General features: G+C 35.6%; 1 protein-coding gene across 9 annotated transcripts in view; it reads left to right on the forward strand.

Moving 5' to 3' along the window:
• The window catches only part of Map3k20 (mitogen-activated protein kinase kinase kinase 20), a 172,133-nt gene that overhangs the window by 103,981 nt on the left and 53,172 nt on the right, over positions 1 to 14,980 (forward strand). For all 9 annotated transcript variants that reach the window (XM_040294480.2, XM_078017615.1, XM_078017616.1 and 6 more), the window contains exons 8-10: positions 65 to 151; positions 5,598 to 5,672; positions 11,006 to 11,112. In XM_040294480.2, coding sequence (XP_040150414.1) covers positions 65 to 151; positions 5,598 to 5,672; positions 11,006 to 11,112 — 269 coding nt within the window. The remainder of the gene's footprint in view (positions 1 to 64; positions 152 to 5,597; positions 5,673 to 11,005; positions 11,113 to 14,980) is intronic.

Consider the following 14,980-nt stretch of genomic DNA (forward strand, 5'->3'; position numbering starts at 1 on the left):
AGTTTCAGTAATATACCAAAAATATAAAGTACAAGAATAAAATTCCGTTTTCTTTTTGTTCCAGGTTCTCTGGGAGATGCTAACAAGGGAGGTCCCCTTTAAAGGTTTGGAAGGATTACAAGTAGCTTGGCTTGTAGTGGAAAAAAACGAGGTAAGACTACGTTTCTCCATTCAGGTACATAGATCAGAAAACAGTATTGGGGTTTTGCAAAAGACTTTTTCATCTTCTTCAAATTGAAAGTAAGTTCACGCTTATGGAAAGATTAGCAGTAGGAGCTAACACAAAGGGTCAAAGTGATGTTATTCCTCATGAATGGACCCTTTACATCTAATTGTTGCAGCTTCACGTCGTGATGCTGTAGATCAAAAATTGTACAAGTACTGTACTAGTTTCTCAGTCTCAATTGTAAAACCTAGGGGTTTGTTCTTAGTGATGAAAGAAGCCATTGCGTCCAAGGTAGGGGAACAGTTTAACTCCATCTCCTGCGTTTAGGACATCTTTTTTACTGGCCGGGAGTTGATATATCTGTAAGAGACCTTCAGCTACTTCAACTTACCTCTCCCAGCAGGAGTCACTATAGTACAAGAAACTGTCGCTTAGATGAGAATTTCAAAAATAAAAGAAGAAAAAATAGTTTCAAAAAAGGGAAAAATTACAGTTTTGCCACCTACGTTGAACACTACATTGAAGATGAGCTCCTCACTGGAATTGGCGAGGCAGTGGCATAACTGTTCGCTTCTTCATGCAGAGCCTTTCCATTTCAAAAGAACTTCAGTGGCGTAAACACCGTTTGTGCTGTGTCCCCAGCCTCGCTTTTCTTCTTCCCACAAATTGAGGCTTTCAGTTAGTTGGACCTATGAGCCTACATCAGAGAACATGGCACATTCATATCAAAGAGAGCAACTACATTTTGAAAGGTTTAAAATTGTGCCTGAAACGCAGAGCCATGGAAATTCTCAGCATAAGGATGAAGCATCCAATATCAAGGTATTATAAGAACTTAGATCATGTAATGGAAGCATGCAGTTGTCTTTGCAAGGTGAAACAACTTTATTTCACAAAACTTCTTCATTTCCCAATCTTATCTGTGCCCTCCACAATGGTAAGAGTGTAGCCTTAAGATAAAATAATTTTCCAAACAGTGAATATATAAAAAGATCCCCTTTTTAATGCCTTAAAAGAATTAGCTTGATCTGCTTCCCAGGTGAATGCAGGAACAAGCTGGATTAATCAAAAAGCTGCTATTGACTAGGAGAAACCAAGTTTACTTCTTTAAGGTCACATAATCCAGAGTTACCTTATTAATTTGTCCTCCTGACTCATTGGGGATAGATGAAATGTTGATGATAGCTGAACTTGATGGGAGAGAACTGCCTGTTTAAGAAATGAAAAGGAGTTGTGTGCAAGAGTGTGCCTTCCCCATTGTTTCACAGGAGCTGCTCAGTTTTAATTAGATGTGATGGCAAGTCCCAGTGTGCAGTTAAGAAAGACCTCACACACGGACAGCTGATGTTTTTAGGATATGAGAGCCTACTTATTTCTGTTCTATTTATTTTGCCAATGAGATGATTCAATGTTTGATTCAGGGCTTACAAATGAAAGTGAAGAGCATTATTGACCTTCTGTTGACTCTAGTGCAGAGCACCCGGGGTGATCTTGCCCACTACCTGCACTGAGATATAAACCAAGGGAAAAGGGTATTTAAAGCTAAGTGGACCATCCAGAAAAGTATAAGACAGAATAATTAATATTTTAAAAATAAAATTTAGCTGAAGAATGGCAGAATCGGGGTAAATCTAATCTAAAGCATTTTTAAAACATTGAATATCAAAAAATGAAGAGAAGGATTGGCAATTACTCGTGCAGGACCTTCACAGCCCCTTTAGCATTATAGTCGAGGATGCAGCCTTCCCTCCATCCTAGGATGACACCCTTTAGCTGTGGTCTGTTTTGATGATCAGTTTGTGATGCATGGAGACCTCCATACTGTATGTATTAAATATAGCAGCAAGTGGAAAGAAACCACATGTGATGTGAGTTCTCTCAACTTTCTAATGAATTTAAGTAGAATTTGGTATTATAGGGATACTTATCTGCTGTTTTCATTCTGCACAGTACTTATTGGTCAAAAACATGTAAATTAAGTTTAAATGCAGTTTTCATTGTCATTCAAGAAGGTATCTTCCTCTCACCTCATAAGTTGGAGGTACCTGTTTACAAAACAAATTTTGTTGACATAGCATTAAGGCAATTTCCAAAGGTTGATTTCATTTAGTAACAAAATTGAGACTTAAAGAAATATAATGTACAAAATCTTTTCAGTTTCTAATTATTTTATTTTAATGCTGAGTACCTTTGGTTATTGGGTTGAAAAAAGGTAGCTGTATTTTTAACATCTCATTTAAATAAAGAATGATGTGTTTAAACCATCGAGGAAAAATTTTAAATGTGGTCTAGTCACCTGTAATGTCTACATCCAGTTATTAGAGTTGCTTTTCTTCTTAATTTTCTATCTTGAAATAATTACAGACTCACAGGGATTTGTAAAAATATTGCAAAGAATTATCCCCATCACCCAGCTTCCCCCTGGTACCTTACATAGCTATAGGACAGTATCAGAATCGGGGAACTGAGACTGGCACATTGCTCTTACCTAGATGTGAGTCCTGATTCAGTCTCACCATTTAGGACTGCTTTTTGCATCTATAGGAAATTTGTACTTTCTAAAAATATATCTGAAGATCTTTGCTTCTAAACCCTTAATAATGAAATGTAAGACTTTAAACCATCTTTTTTTCCTAATATTAAATCTTAACTAAAGCTAGATGCATAAAGCCCTGTTCAACTTAAAAAGTAAATGGTGAACCCTTATGGAAGGCCTGGCTTTAAGAGGGCATTACTAAGGAGTTTTTAAATATACTCATCAACTGATGAGTATATTTGCTGTTGTCATTTCCATAAAACTCCATCAGTGGGCATTCAGAATGTTCTGGCAGCATAATTACTACACTTATAAATATTTAGATTCTTATGTAAAATGTGTTTTGTTCTAAGAAGCAAAACAATTTGATTAACATAGAAATCTTCATAAAACAATTCACTATTCTTGACTGTACATTTGAAAGATAAAAATTTGACTTAAAAAGTAATTTTTTTATCTTATGCAGAATATGGTGCAAAAAATGATGTGATTTTCTAAAAATGTCATGACTAATTGAATGATTGGGAAATATTTTAATTTTAAATGTGAATCTTTATTTAAAAATATTGTAAGCAGCACCACAAACCTGGTGCTGAGATCTAGTTAATCCAGAATGTTTTAATGCATTAGGAATGTCCACAGTTACATAATCAGGACCTACATGCTTTGGATTCTATTTTAAAGTACTTTTTAATGCACCAAAATAATCCCTTACATAAAGTGTTTTGGTCTAGATTTAACTGATATTTGATCATGTCAGATTATTTTAAATGATGTGAGTTTTTGTGTACTTTGTCAGATGTTGTGTTAAAAAGTTTTTCAGTATGAAAATATGACAGAAATCGTTATCCATATCAGCCAGTTCTCATTTCAGTTCATGGAAAAAATGTTGAGGTACGGTTATATTGAAAAGTATTAATTGACCCTTTCCAAAAACTCATTATTTTTAGTTATATATGGAGTACATTCAGTTGCATAAATGCAATTATAGTCTGTTTTTATTAGTCTCCATCTCTCAGCCATCTTATATTTTAAAAAATGAACACATGATTTTTCTTGATGAAAGTCAACATTATAGTAAAATAATAGTACAGTTTAATACTCCTTTCTCTAATGTGAGATCGTTAAGACAAGACATTTAAAACTATTTAGTTTAGCCTTTAATTTGGAGAAGTTTGTTTTGTTTTTCATTTTATTTTGTTTTGAGATTATCCATAATTCCAAATATAGACTTCTCAGCTTTCTTGCCAAGGCAACTGCTTTTCTAGTTTTACACATAACTTTCCCCAGTCCAACCAAGTTCAGTTTGAAGTTTCCGTTTGTACAGTTTCTTTGGTAGACAGTACTGGGGAAAAATCTTAGTACTTCATAGTGCAGCAGTTCTCAACTCTATCACACCCAGACCTCTCTTTATAACAACTCTATTAACAACCAACACACCTCTTAAAGGAAATTCAGAGAAACACAACATGTACACACGTTATATTTTGAGTCAGTAAAATGTTGTAATATAAAGGAGAAACTGAAATACATATTGCAGTGTACAAATGCTCAGGCATGACCCCACTAGAGGAACTAATGGGACAATTTTAGGTGCTTGCACCTGTGGCTAAATAGAATTCAATAGCTACAAATGCAGTCTCACAGAGTTGGGTTATATTAATGACTCTGGTACCAAGAGCAGCACTGCTCTTGGTGACAGTCTTCAAACTCTTGATAAAGTTATGAATAATGCAAAAATTTGATTTGTTTTATTTGGTAAATATGTTGTAAATCAGAGTTGGATTCTAGGCACAGAAAATTAGAAATCTCATTGTTTACTGTTTGTTTGCATGAATGCACATAGGGCATTTGAAATTTGTGGGTTGCAAGAGAGTCCTTGATCATGTCGGACTTAATGGCATATTGGAGAAGGTCTAACACTTATTCATTTGTATATTTATTTATAGTACCAGGGATTGAACTCAGGGGCACTCCACCACTGAGCCACATTTCTAGCACTATTTTGTATTTTATTTAGAGACAGGGTCTCACTGAGTTGCTTAGCACCTCGTTTTTGCTGAGGCTGGCTTTAAACTCGAGATCATCCTGCCTCAGCCTCCCAAGCCACTAGGATTACAGGTGTGCTGCTGGGGATCAAACCTAGAGTCTTGCATATACTACAAGGTGCTCTGCCACTGAGCTACAGCCCCATCCTCTGCAGTCTTTAAAACAAACAAACAAAAAAATACCTTCTCAGTATAATGATCTGGCATGTTCTATGACAACCACTACTGTAGAATGCTAGAATAGAATTGATGTTTGCACGATAATTTGTGTTGTATCGGGTCCTTACAGTAGATGGGTGTGACCAAAGCAAAGCTATGAGTCATATATTCATAATGTTTTACTTTCCAATGAGAAAATGCAGAGTTTTAAAAAATTATCTCTGTAATTTTCTGTGCCAAAGATGTTTTCAGAGTTGTAAACCTCTTGCCAAAACTAAACTGGTGTCCTAGTTACTGGCCTATTTGCATTATTTCTTAAGTTGCTAATAAAAATACAGACTAAATCTATGGTTTTAGATTTAGTATCTAAGTTCCAACCTGCCCCTCTCCTACTATAGTTTCTTATAGTCTTGATCCTGTTTTATTGCATTTGTGCTGATGAACCTGACTTCTCCATCCACTACAATTCATCTGTGAAGGAAAAAGTGGGAGTCTTTGGAGATTAGATGATACAAATCTGAATGTAAATTCTCCCCTGTCATATATTAATCCATGGAGTCTTCAGATTTCATATCTTGTTTATACTATCAAATTAGCTCTTTTAGGGCCCCCTTTCAAATAGTCTTTGCTTACTGTAATGAGTAAATCCTATGATTTGATTTGTTTTGTTTCCTTCTCTCTGTTATAGAGACTAACCATTCCAAGCAGTTGCCCCAGAAGTTTTGCTGAACTGTTACACCAGTGTTGGGAAGCTGATGCCAAGGTATATTTTTTGGTTGTTCAGTATTCTGAATTTTCACTTGTTTGTTTGGTTTTGAGTTTTTAAAATTTGAGTAATAAAATCCATTACAAAGCAAAGTTGGATTGGTGTTCCCATGAGCCCCAGCCTGACTGCTAAGGCCCTGTGTTGGCATCTGCTTATCTTGATCTCTAGAGACTCATTATTGACTCTTTTTAAAAGTACTCTTTGGTATTCTTTACTCAGTAAAAATAATTTTATTCTTTTGTTTTTAACCTTTAATAACCATTGGACCTCTGTGTTATAAAAATAGCTAACACATCACAGTACATTTTATATGCCATTGGTTCTAAGCACTTTGTATATATTAACTCACTTATTTCTTAGAATGTGTCTTTGAAATGGGTATTGTCATTACCCTCATCTTAGACATGAAGAACCAAAGCAAACAGAGGTTAAAAAATGAGTCAAGGCCACGTTGCTAGTGTTGAGCTGATATGGTAGGAGCTGATCATGAACCCCAGAAGTCTGGCATGAGGCCCTGCTGTGTTGCCTGCCTAACCAGAGAGCAGGCACAAATAGCACTTCCAGAGAATGTTGTTGTGTCCTCCCTGTCCAGTTTCAGGGATGTTTTTGAGTTATCACAATAGAGTTGGAGAAATTCCAAAATTTGGCCTTTCTTGTGGTTATCGCATTTGAGCATGAATAGCCTATTTCCTTTTCCTGCAAAGATCATTTAAAAGATTCTCACATACATATGGAAATATTTACAGATAAAGTGGTAGGCCAGTATTGGATTTACTTCAAAATGAGGTGAAGGCTAATGGATGCCAATATAGATTAAACCAGATTGCCCTAATAATTTCCAAAGCTCAGTGATAGGACATGGGGGTTCATTTCATTGTTTTTCTCTACTTTTGTGTATGTTTGGAATTTTTCATAAAAAAGTTAAAAAATAAGACTCTCACAAATTAAATATTGGAATAAGAGAGCAGTTAAACTCAAGGAAGGAACAGAAATCTTCAGGTTCACATTGGTGCCATTTTTCATAGAAATAGGGTTATTTCTGACTTTTGAAATAGAGGCCTAAAAAGAAAGACTAAAAAGTAGAGTTCTTTCCTAATTTAAACCCAGTTCTGGTCTGATATCCAGGAAGCATGAGTGATCACAACACATAGTCTTCTACAACATACATCTTTAGTTGTGAGTAGCTCAGAAACTATTGGTGTGTATCAGACTGTTAGTGTGACACAGAATTTATGTTGATTCATGCAGAATGTTTTCCAGCACATTGTTCCACACTCAGAGCGAAGTACAATAATGTAGCCTGTGAGGCAGCCCGGTGCTGTGGGGCGCTTTCACTCCATATGGTCCTGCTTGGCCTGGTGTGGAGGTCTTCTTGCTGGTTCTCCCCAGCCACGAACATTTGCCTTTGCCCTGGTGTCCAGCAGCTTCAATCTTTGCTGTCAGTCCTATTCTTCAAATTTATTTTGCCTACATTTTTTTCCAAATTGAGTCCTATATTTACTCAGTATTATTTTATTAAAGATTTTAACATGTTTTTAAGCTGTATTAGTATTTTTATTTGGAATAATTATTTTATTAGTACTCAATGACAAAATTGCATGGGTTTTCAATGGTCTTTCCTACCCCTGTTTAGGTCCTATTATTTTTGTGCATGATTTTAAAAAATGTGGGTATTTTAAAACATTAAGAGAAAAGCCTATGCTTTGCAACTAATCCAGAAGATATTTGTAAGCTTGCTTAAAACATGGTATATTACCCTTACCCTACTCCTTCTATTAGTTACATAACCATTGTAATATATACAGTGATTTTGGTAGTATTTTTTCTACTACTTCAACAGAAATTTTGCCTGAAATTATTTGTATTAACTTAGATTAATGCATATAGATCTGTATAATTGTAATTATATTTCAGTATGCAAAGCAAGTTTGTAATTTCTTTATTGAAAACTTGGCACTACATTAATCAAAATTCTAAGAACATATATTTATTGCTCATTAATTAAATAATAGTATAAAAACTTCATACAACAAGGACATTAGGCCCAACATTGAAGCCATGAAATTGACATGTCTTTAACATGAAGTTATTTGACCCTTCTTTGGGAACTAAAGAATTTAGTGTTTAGAAAGAGAGTTTAAGATTGATTTTTATTTTCTCAATTCATGACATCTCTTTTTTTTTCTTTTTCTTTCTTTTCTTTTCTTTTTTTTTTTTTTTTTTTTTTTGAGAAAAAGGAAAAAGAGGTTTATTGCTTTGCTAGCAAAGGAGAAACACAAGGGACTCCTGTCCCAAAGGCTATGATTCTTCCCTTCAGCAGGAACAGGGGGCTTTTAAAGAGGCGATTCAAAGGCTACATTCCACAGGTTCTCTTTTGGAGTTGTAATTTACTTCTTAATTTGGGAGATAGTAATTTCTGAGATCTTCTGGTACCCCAAAGTCTGGATTACTTCCTTTCATGACATTCTGATCCAACTATTCCATGCCCGCTATGAGGGGTTTGATTGCACAGAGGTTGCAGCCCACATTCCCACATCTCCTCCAGATCACCTTGTGTACCTTCATTTCCTGAGTATGCTCTCTTCCTTCTGTCTCTCTCCCTGATACTTCACTATGGAGCCTTCCCTGACTACTCTGTTGTCTCCAGCCCAGGTTTACTCTAGCCTCCTGTTCCAAACCACAGTCTGGACCACTGCCCTACTTGAACTGTGCTATTTTTTAAAATATCTTTTTCCTTCCTAAATGCATTGCAAGCTCTATGAGGGAATAGAACACTAATTCTTCTGTATTTCCTAAAAGCACTTTACATCAGTTTAGTACATAGATGTCCAATTTGTTGTTGCCTGAAGAAGCTGGACCACAGTACATTTTCTGGAAGGTAGATTTTTACTTCTCTGGCTAGAAATATGTAGCAGTTCAACTAGAAGTTGGTGCCAGTCCTGTGCATATATGGAGAGCCATAATTGGTATTTTCTTTTTTTCTAGTCCTAGATTTTTAGAGTATCAACACCTAGATTGAAATATTCACCCCACCTCTAGGACTGATGTTCTTTTGTAATGAGGAGAGATGTATATAAAAGAAAGCTGGTATTAAGTAAATGTTGGGTCACTCTAATGGTTCATGACAGGTGCTTAAAATATTTTATAGAAGAAAGAATTAATGAATATTAATTTAAGTCTTAAAAGAACATTTTTAAATAAGGAAAAAGAATAGCTAAAGCCATAAGTTTAGTAAGAATACTTCGTCCTTCGGTAATAAAAGGTGTGAAGGGGTTAAGAGCATGACTCCAGGTTGTGTAGATTGCTTCCTGTGTGATGCTGGGCAGTTCAGACTTTTCTGAGACTAGTTCTCCTTATGTATAAAATGGAGATAACAAACACAGAAAAAATAAATGTAGATGTTTAATAAATATTCCTAGATGTTGTATTGTAAAATAAACCAAATCTGCATAATACCTAAAAGGCACTTAAGCCCCCTCAAAGGAATGTCCATGAGAACCTAGATCAAATGTTTTATTGTGTAAACAGAACATTCAAAGATATTACCATAAAATTCTATACTGTTGTTGCATTTTTCTTTCTTCTTCTTCATTTTATTTATTTATTTATTTATTTATTTATTTTGAGACAGGGTCTCACTGTGTTACCCAGGGTAGTCTCCAGTGATCCTCCTGTCTCAGCCTCATCAGTAGCTGGGACTGCAGGCATATGTCACCACACTTGGCTGTGCTATATTTTGAATGTTCGCATTGATCATTTCTGTCTGAGAGTAGATGCTAGCTATAGAGTTAAGATTTTTCTAGGAATGCTTGTTATCCAACTACAAAAGAGCATCGCCTTAGAATAATTAAATATAGGGAGACATGTTTTTCTTTAAAAATTCATTAGCTTCTCCTCCTTCTTTTCCTTCTAAAATGAAAATCCTGTATTTATTATATAATTAATTCCTGTGCAAATGAAACATTTTTTTTCTTTTAAAACATGACACATGGTAGGAGAAATTAGGGTAGGAACAAAGGTAAAGAAGACAAACAATATTTCTCAAGTTTCCTACTTCAGGCATTTTCTTCTTTATTAGAAGGCTTAATGTACACCAGTAACATTTAGCTACTACACTCTCTTAAAACATAACTCACACATGTGCCTTTAAGAGAGAACAATATCAGTGGAACTCAATAAATATTCCAGTTTTATATTTCTGAGAAATGAAAAAAAATACTTTTCTTCATAATGTAGGAAGCATTCAAGTCCTAAGAGCAAGCCACCTCAACATTGTTCCTTCTTGTTTTTATGCTCCTAAATTAAAATGCATGTTTTAATTGCTGCAACTGTAATTTGTTCAGAAATGGTATAATTATGAAGCCTGATGAAGAGAGAATATGCATCATCCTTTTATTATCTTTCTCCATTTTTGTTTTAACCTTTTGTTTCAACCTTGGCTAGAGTCTAAAGAGAAAGACTAGTGTAGTTACTGCTCACTGAAGAAGTACACTTAACCACTGCCTTTTCAGTTTCTGCTGAACAGGATCTTCCATTGTCCCAGCACTAAAGCTGGTTCTAATGTGAAATATACATTGAGAGCAATGACATCAAGATAGCTTTAAAATTGGGGTTTCTTCCCAACCAACTGATTTGGGAAATTTTATTAGTTCAGATGGTTTGATTGGTAGATTTTTTTCCCCATCATTTTACATAAAATCTTCCAAACATATGGGAAAGTCAAAGGGATTTTCACAGTGACTATATAGAGTGCCCACCATGCTAGTAACGTTTTACTAGCTTTATCACATAAATATTTAAATGACTTAACTTTTTTCCTTTTAGGGACCTTAATCATTTCAGAGAGAATTAGCACTCTTTTTGCCTAGAGAAAACTACTAATTACCCCATTTTTAGGCCACATGATAGAAAAATAACGTATAAATCTATTTCTTATAAATAGTTGATTGGGCCAGACATGGTGGTGCACACCTGTGATCCCAGTGACTCGGGGAAGCTGGAGGCAGGAGGATTTCCAGTTCAAAGCCAGCTTCAGCCACTTAGTGAGGCCCTCAGCAATTGAGCAAGAACACAATGAAAAGGGCTGTGTATGTGGCTCAGTGGTTGAGCACTACTGGATTCAATCCTTGGTACCAAAACCAAAAATTGTTAGTTGAAAATAGAGAACACAGTTCCCTAAACCAGAGCAATGTGGTGGTTGTAAAATAACTAAACCAGAACACTGCATCATTTCTTTTAGTTACAGTAGGTTGAGCTTATTACTACATTTCCCTCTTGAAGATCTCTCTTCTTAAGTGTCCACAATTGATTGCTTTTCTTCTCTTCTTCAGAAACGACCATCCTTCAAGCAAATCATTTCTATTTTGGAGTCCATGTCCAATGACACCAGCCTTCCTGACCAGTGTAATTCGTTCCTGCACCACAAGGCAGAATGGAGGTGGGTGACCCTGGTGGCCAGTCCCAGCCCTGGCTTCAAAGGTCCATCACTAACTTCAGTAGAGAAAAGGACCAGAGATGCTGACCACAGTCTGATTGCTAAGCATAGCATAGAAACAACACACAAAAAAAGTCAAAAGATTTTGGAGATCTGATTAGTCTTCCATTTCATAAGTAAGCAAGAAAGTGTGTTTCTCTAAGCTTGTTGCCTTAGTATATTACCCAGTATTTGGAAAGAATATTAAAATCATATCTTCTGAGACAAAAGATGGTTACCAGACATTTCTGTATATATACTGTTAGGAAGCTTTGGCCTCTAACCAGTAAGAAATAAAAATACCATTAGCCTTGAAGTTTGAAGTTCTCTCTGTGTGCTAGTTAGAGGTTAGAAAGACTATACAAACACTTCTAAAAGAAAACTCTAGATGTTATAAATCCTATTAAAATTTCTTAAGTGTAAAACAAACTTAGTAATGAGAAAATCGTATTATATGAGTGGAAAAAGTAAGCCAGGGTGAAACATTTGCGACAGGTCACATGATGAAGGAATATAAATAGCGTGTTTGGGAGCTGACACTACTCCTCCCCTGACGCTGCAGAGATTTTAAGTAACTTCATCTCTGCTCCTGACAGCCCTGGCAGTAAGTGACGCCTTACGCCATCTGCTGATGCCAAGTGAATACTGCACATACTGTGAAAATCTGAGTTGTTTACTGCTGTTGTTAGACATTTCTTGGGGAATTCTGTTGGTGTTTTACAGTGCTCTTATTTATTTATTCTTTTGAAATAGCTGTGTAGGGCTAGTGAATTCAATGAATTTTTATTTAGGAATACAAATGTAATACAGTAAAAAGTGTAGGTATGGAGGCTAGAGTTGTAGCTCATAGGTAAAATAAAGACATTGTGTCCATCTGTGACCAGAAAAAAATTTTTTTAAATGTATAGTTATGAGGGACTTTTTAAAAAATGTTGAAATAATTAACAAAACAGAACAAGAAAGTAATGTTTCCTATATTAAGAGGTGAGTGCACACCTAATCAATTCATTCCCCTGAAATCTATACATGGGTTCCCATTGCTCCTAAGAGAAATATTTCAGAGTCAGGAAACCCCTTACTTTGATTTCACTAGTCTCATCTTAACAGCACCAGTCTGCCCCTTAGTTTCTGGCCTGCAGTCCCACAACAGAGGAACATTTCTGCTTTACTCAGAGTCTCTGCAAGCTCAGTTTCCTAGTTTAAAGCCATCCCATCTCAGTTACACTACACCTGACCCCATCCCCCACCCCAGCTCCTACTGGCTTCAGTGGCCACTGGACCAAGAAGTGTACCCTGAGCCAGGAAGGTACCCTGACTCTAGGTCAGACCATTCCCACCTGCATGCTCTACAGTTTATTGTTTAATGTCTCCGTGGCTGAAACATTGGAGGGGTAGGCATTACATTATCTTTATTTATCACTCATTGTTCCCACAGCATCTAGCATGTGCCTTGAACATAGTAGTTGCTCAATAAATACATAGGGAAGGAAGAAAATACCATAACGATGATAACATAAAAGACATTATGCTCTTGCATAAGAGAATATAAATATGTAAGTTAATTTTCCCTACAGAAGTCTTTCTTACATTCACTCGTTGGTGTGTTCCTTGAACCTCTGCATTTGGAGACAAGGGTGGTGCCATTCTCAGTATTGGGCTGTAGTAATGAGCATGACCATCCCAGCGCTCATGGTGCAATCCAGCAGGAGAGGCCAATGTTAAACTGCTAAATATAAGTGTACAAATAACTATTTAATTACTGTTTTGACAAGCATTATGACAGAAGTACTGGATATCTGAGAGCATTAACCATGAAATCCAATCTAGTCTGGGGATATAATAAAATAATTCCCCAAGGAAATGCTATTTGATCTGTTACCCAAAGGATTAATAGGATTTTAACACTAGTATCAATACCTTTGAGATAGGGAGTCTCTAAAAGTATGCCAACAAAATCAGAAAACAAATTGATGTTTGTAAATTTAAAACCTTTAAAAATAAAAATTCAAAACATGTATATGGCCAAAAGCAATGTCCATCATAAATAAATTTCCAAGTACTTCTCAAACATTTTGGTCTCAGGATCCTATTACACTCTTAAAAATTATTGAGGACTTCAAAAAAATTTGTCTAAGTCATATCTGACAATATTTACCACATTCAAAAATAGAACTGAGAAAAATTTAAAATATGTGTTTATTGATCTGTTTCAAAAACAATAATAAATCCTGCTTCTCAATTCAGCCTATGGCCCTATCACATAATGCCCCTGGAATACTCTGTACATTTATAAAAGAATTGGAGTAGAAAAGGCAAATATGTCTTAGAGGTATTCTGAAAACCAGTCTGACCTCAAGAATCCTCTGAAAAGTTCTCTTAGGTTCCCAGACCGTACACTGAAAAACACTTTGATAATTACTATATTAAAAAAAAAAAAAACAATGTAATTAAAATATACTAAAGGACATGAAAGAGCATTTCACAAAACAAGAAATCAAATGATTAATAAACATATGAAAAATATTCAACCTCCCTTAGTCATCAAGTAAATACAAGTAACCATAATTTATTAGATTGGCAAAAATTCACATTATGAAAATGCCTAGTGTTATAGGCCTTCTCATACATTGCTAACAGGGGAAACACTAGCTGCCGGGACAGTTAGATTCCTATAAAATGTTTTTATTCTATGTCCAAGAAGTCCTACCTCTACCATTTTATTCCTAAGAAAATAAACAGGAATGGTATGCAAGAAATGTATAGGCACTTGTTCAGGGAGCCTAATTTAGAATTGCACAACTAGAAGTGGTCTTAAGTACAAAAATATGGAAATAGTTTTTTAAAATGATAATATTGCCATATACTAAATAAAACGGAACCATTATAAACACACACACACACACACACACACATACACGACAAATGATTTTAAAATAGAGGCTACAGTCCAGTTAGTTTAGAATGATTCCATTTTTATAAAATAAAGGTGCATTAATAGTATGTATATAAATACAAAGAAAAAGTACCAAAGAAAAAGTACCACCATGCAGGGCATGGTGGTTTATACCTATAAACCCAGCTACTTGAGACACTGAGGCAAGGATCACAATTTCCAGGCCAGCCCAGGAACTTATTGGGGCTATAGCTCAGTGGTAGAGTGCCCCTGAGTTCAAATTCCCACTATCAAAAACAAAAACAGAGTGTTGGGACTGGGGTTGTGACTCAGTAGGGGATTGCTCAATTCCCACTACCAAAAAAACAAAAACAAAACACAGTGTTGGGACTGGGGTTGTGACTCAATGGTGGAGTGCTTGCCTAGCATGTGTAAGGCACTGGGTTCAATCCTCAGCATCACATAAAAATAATATGTAAAATGAAGGTATTGTGTCCATCTACAACTAAAAAAATTTTTTTAAATCCACAGTGTAATCACTGGGTAGTGAGATTATTGAAGAGTGCTTTCTTTTTGTATATCTTTATTTTTTTACTTGTTTTACATTAAGCCTGGATTAGTTGAATGATTAATTTTTTAAAGTCTTCAGGCCAGGTGTGGTCGTACATGCCTATAATCCTAACTGTTCAGGAGGCTGAAGTAGGAGAATCACAAGTTGGACCCATCCTAGGCAACACAGGAGACCCTGTCTCAAACAAAGAATACTTCAAGGTGAAAAATGAGCAAAATAAATTTGATAATAGAGGATGGAGGAAAATATATCAGTATGTTTTTGGAAAATACAGTTGGCCAGGGGGCATCCTTAGTGGCTCTTTCAGGAACTATTGACCCTGCTCTTAGAGCTGGAGAAAAAATGTGTATTTTTTCCTGAACCAGCAA

This window comes from Ictidomys tridecemlineatus, chromosome 7 (genome assembly GCF_052094955.1).
Source record: "Ictidomys tridecemlineatus isolate mIctTri1 chromosome 7, mIctTri1.hap1, whole genome shotgun sequence".
In the NCBI taxonomy this organism is placed as follows: Eukaryota; Metazoa; Chordata; class Mammalia; order Rodentia; family Sciuridae; genus Ictidomys; species Ictidomys tridecemlineatus.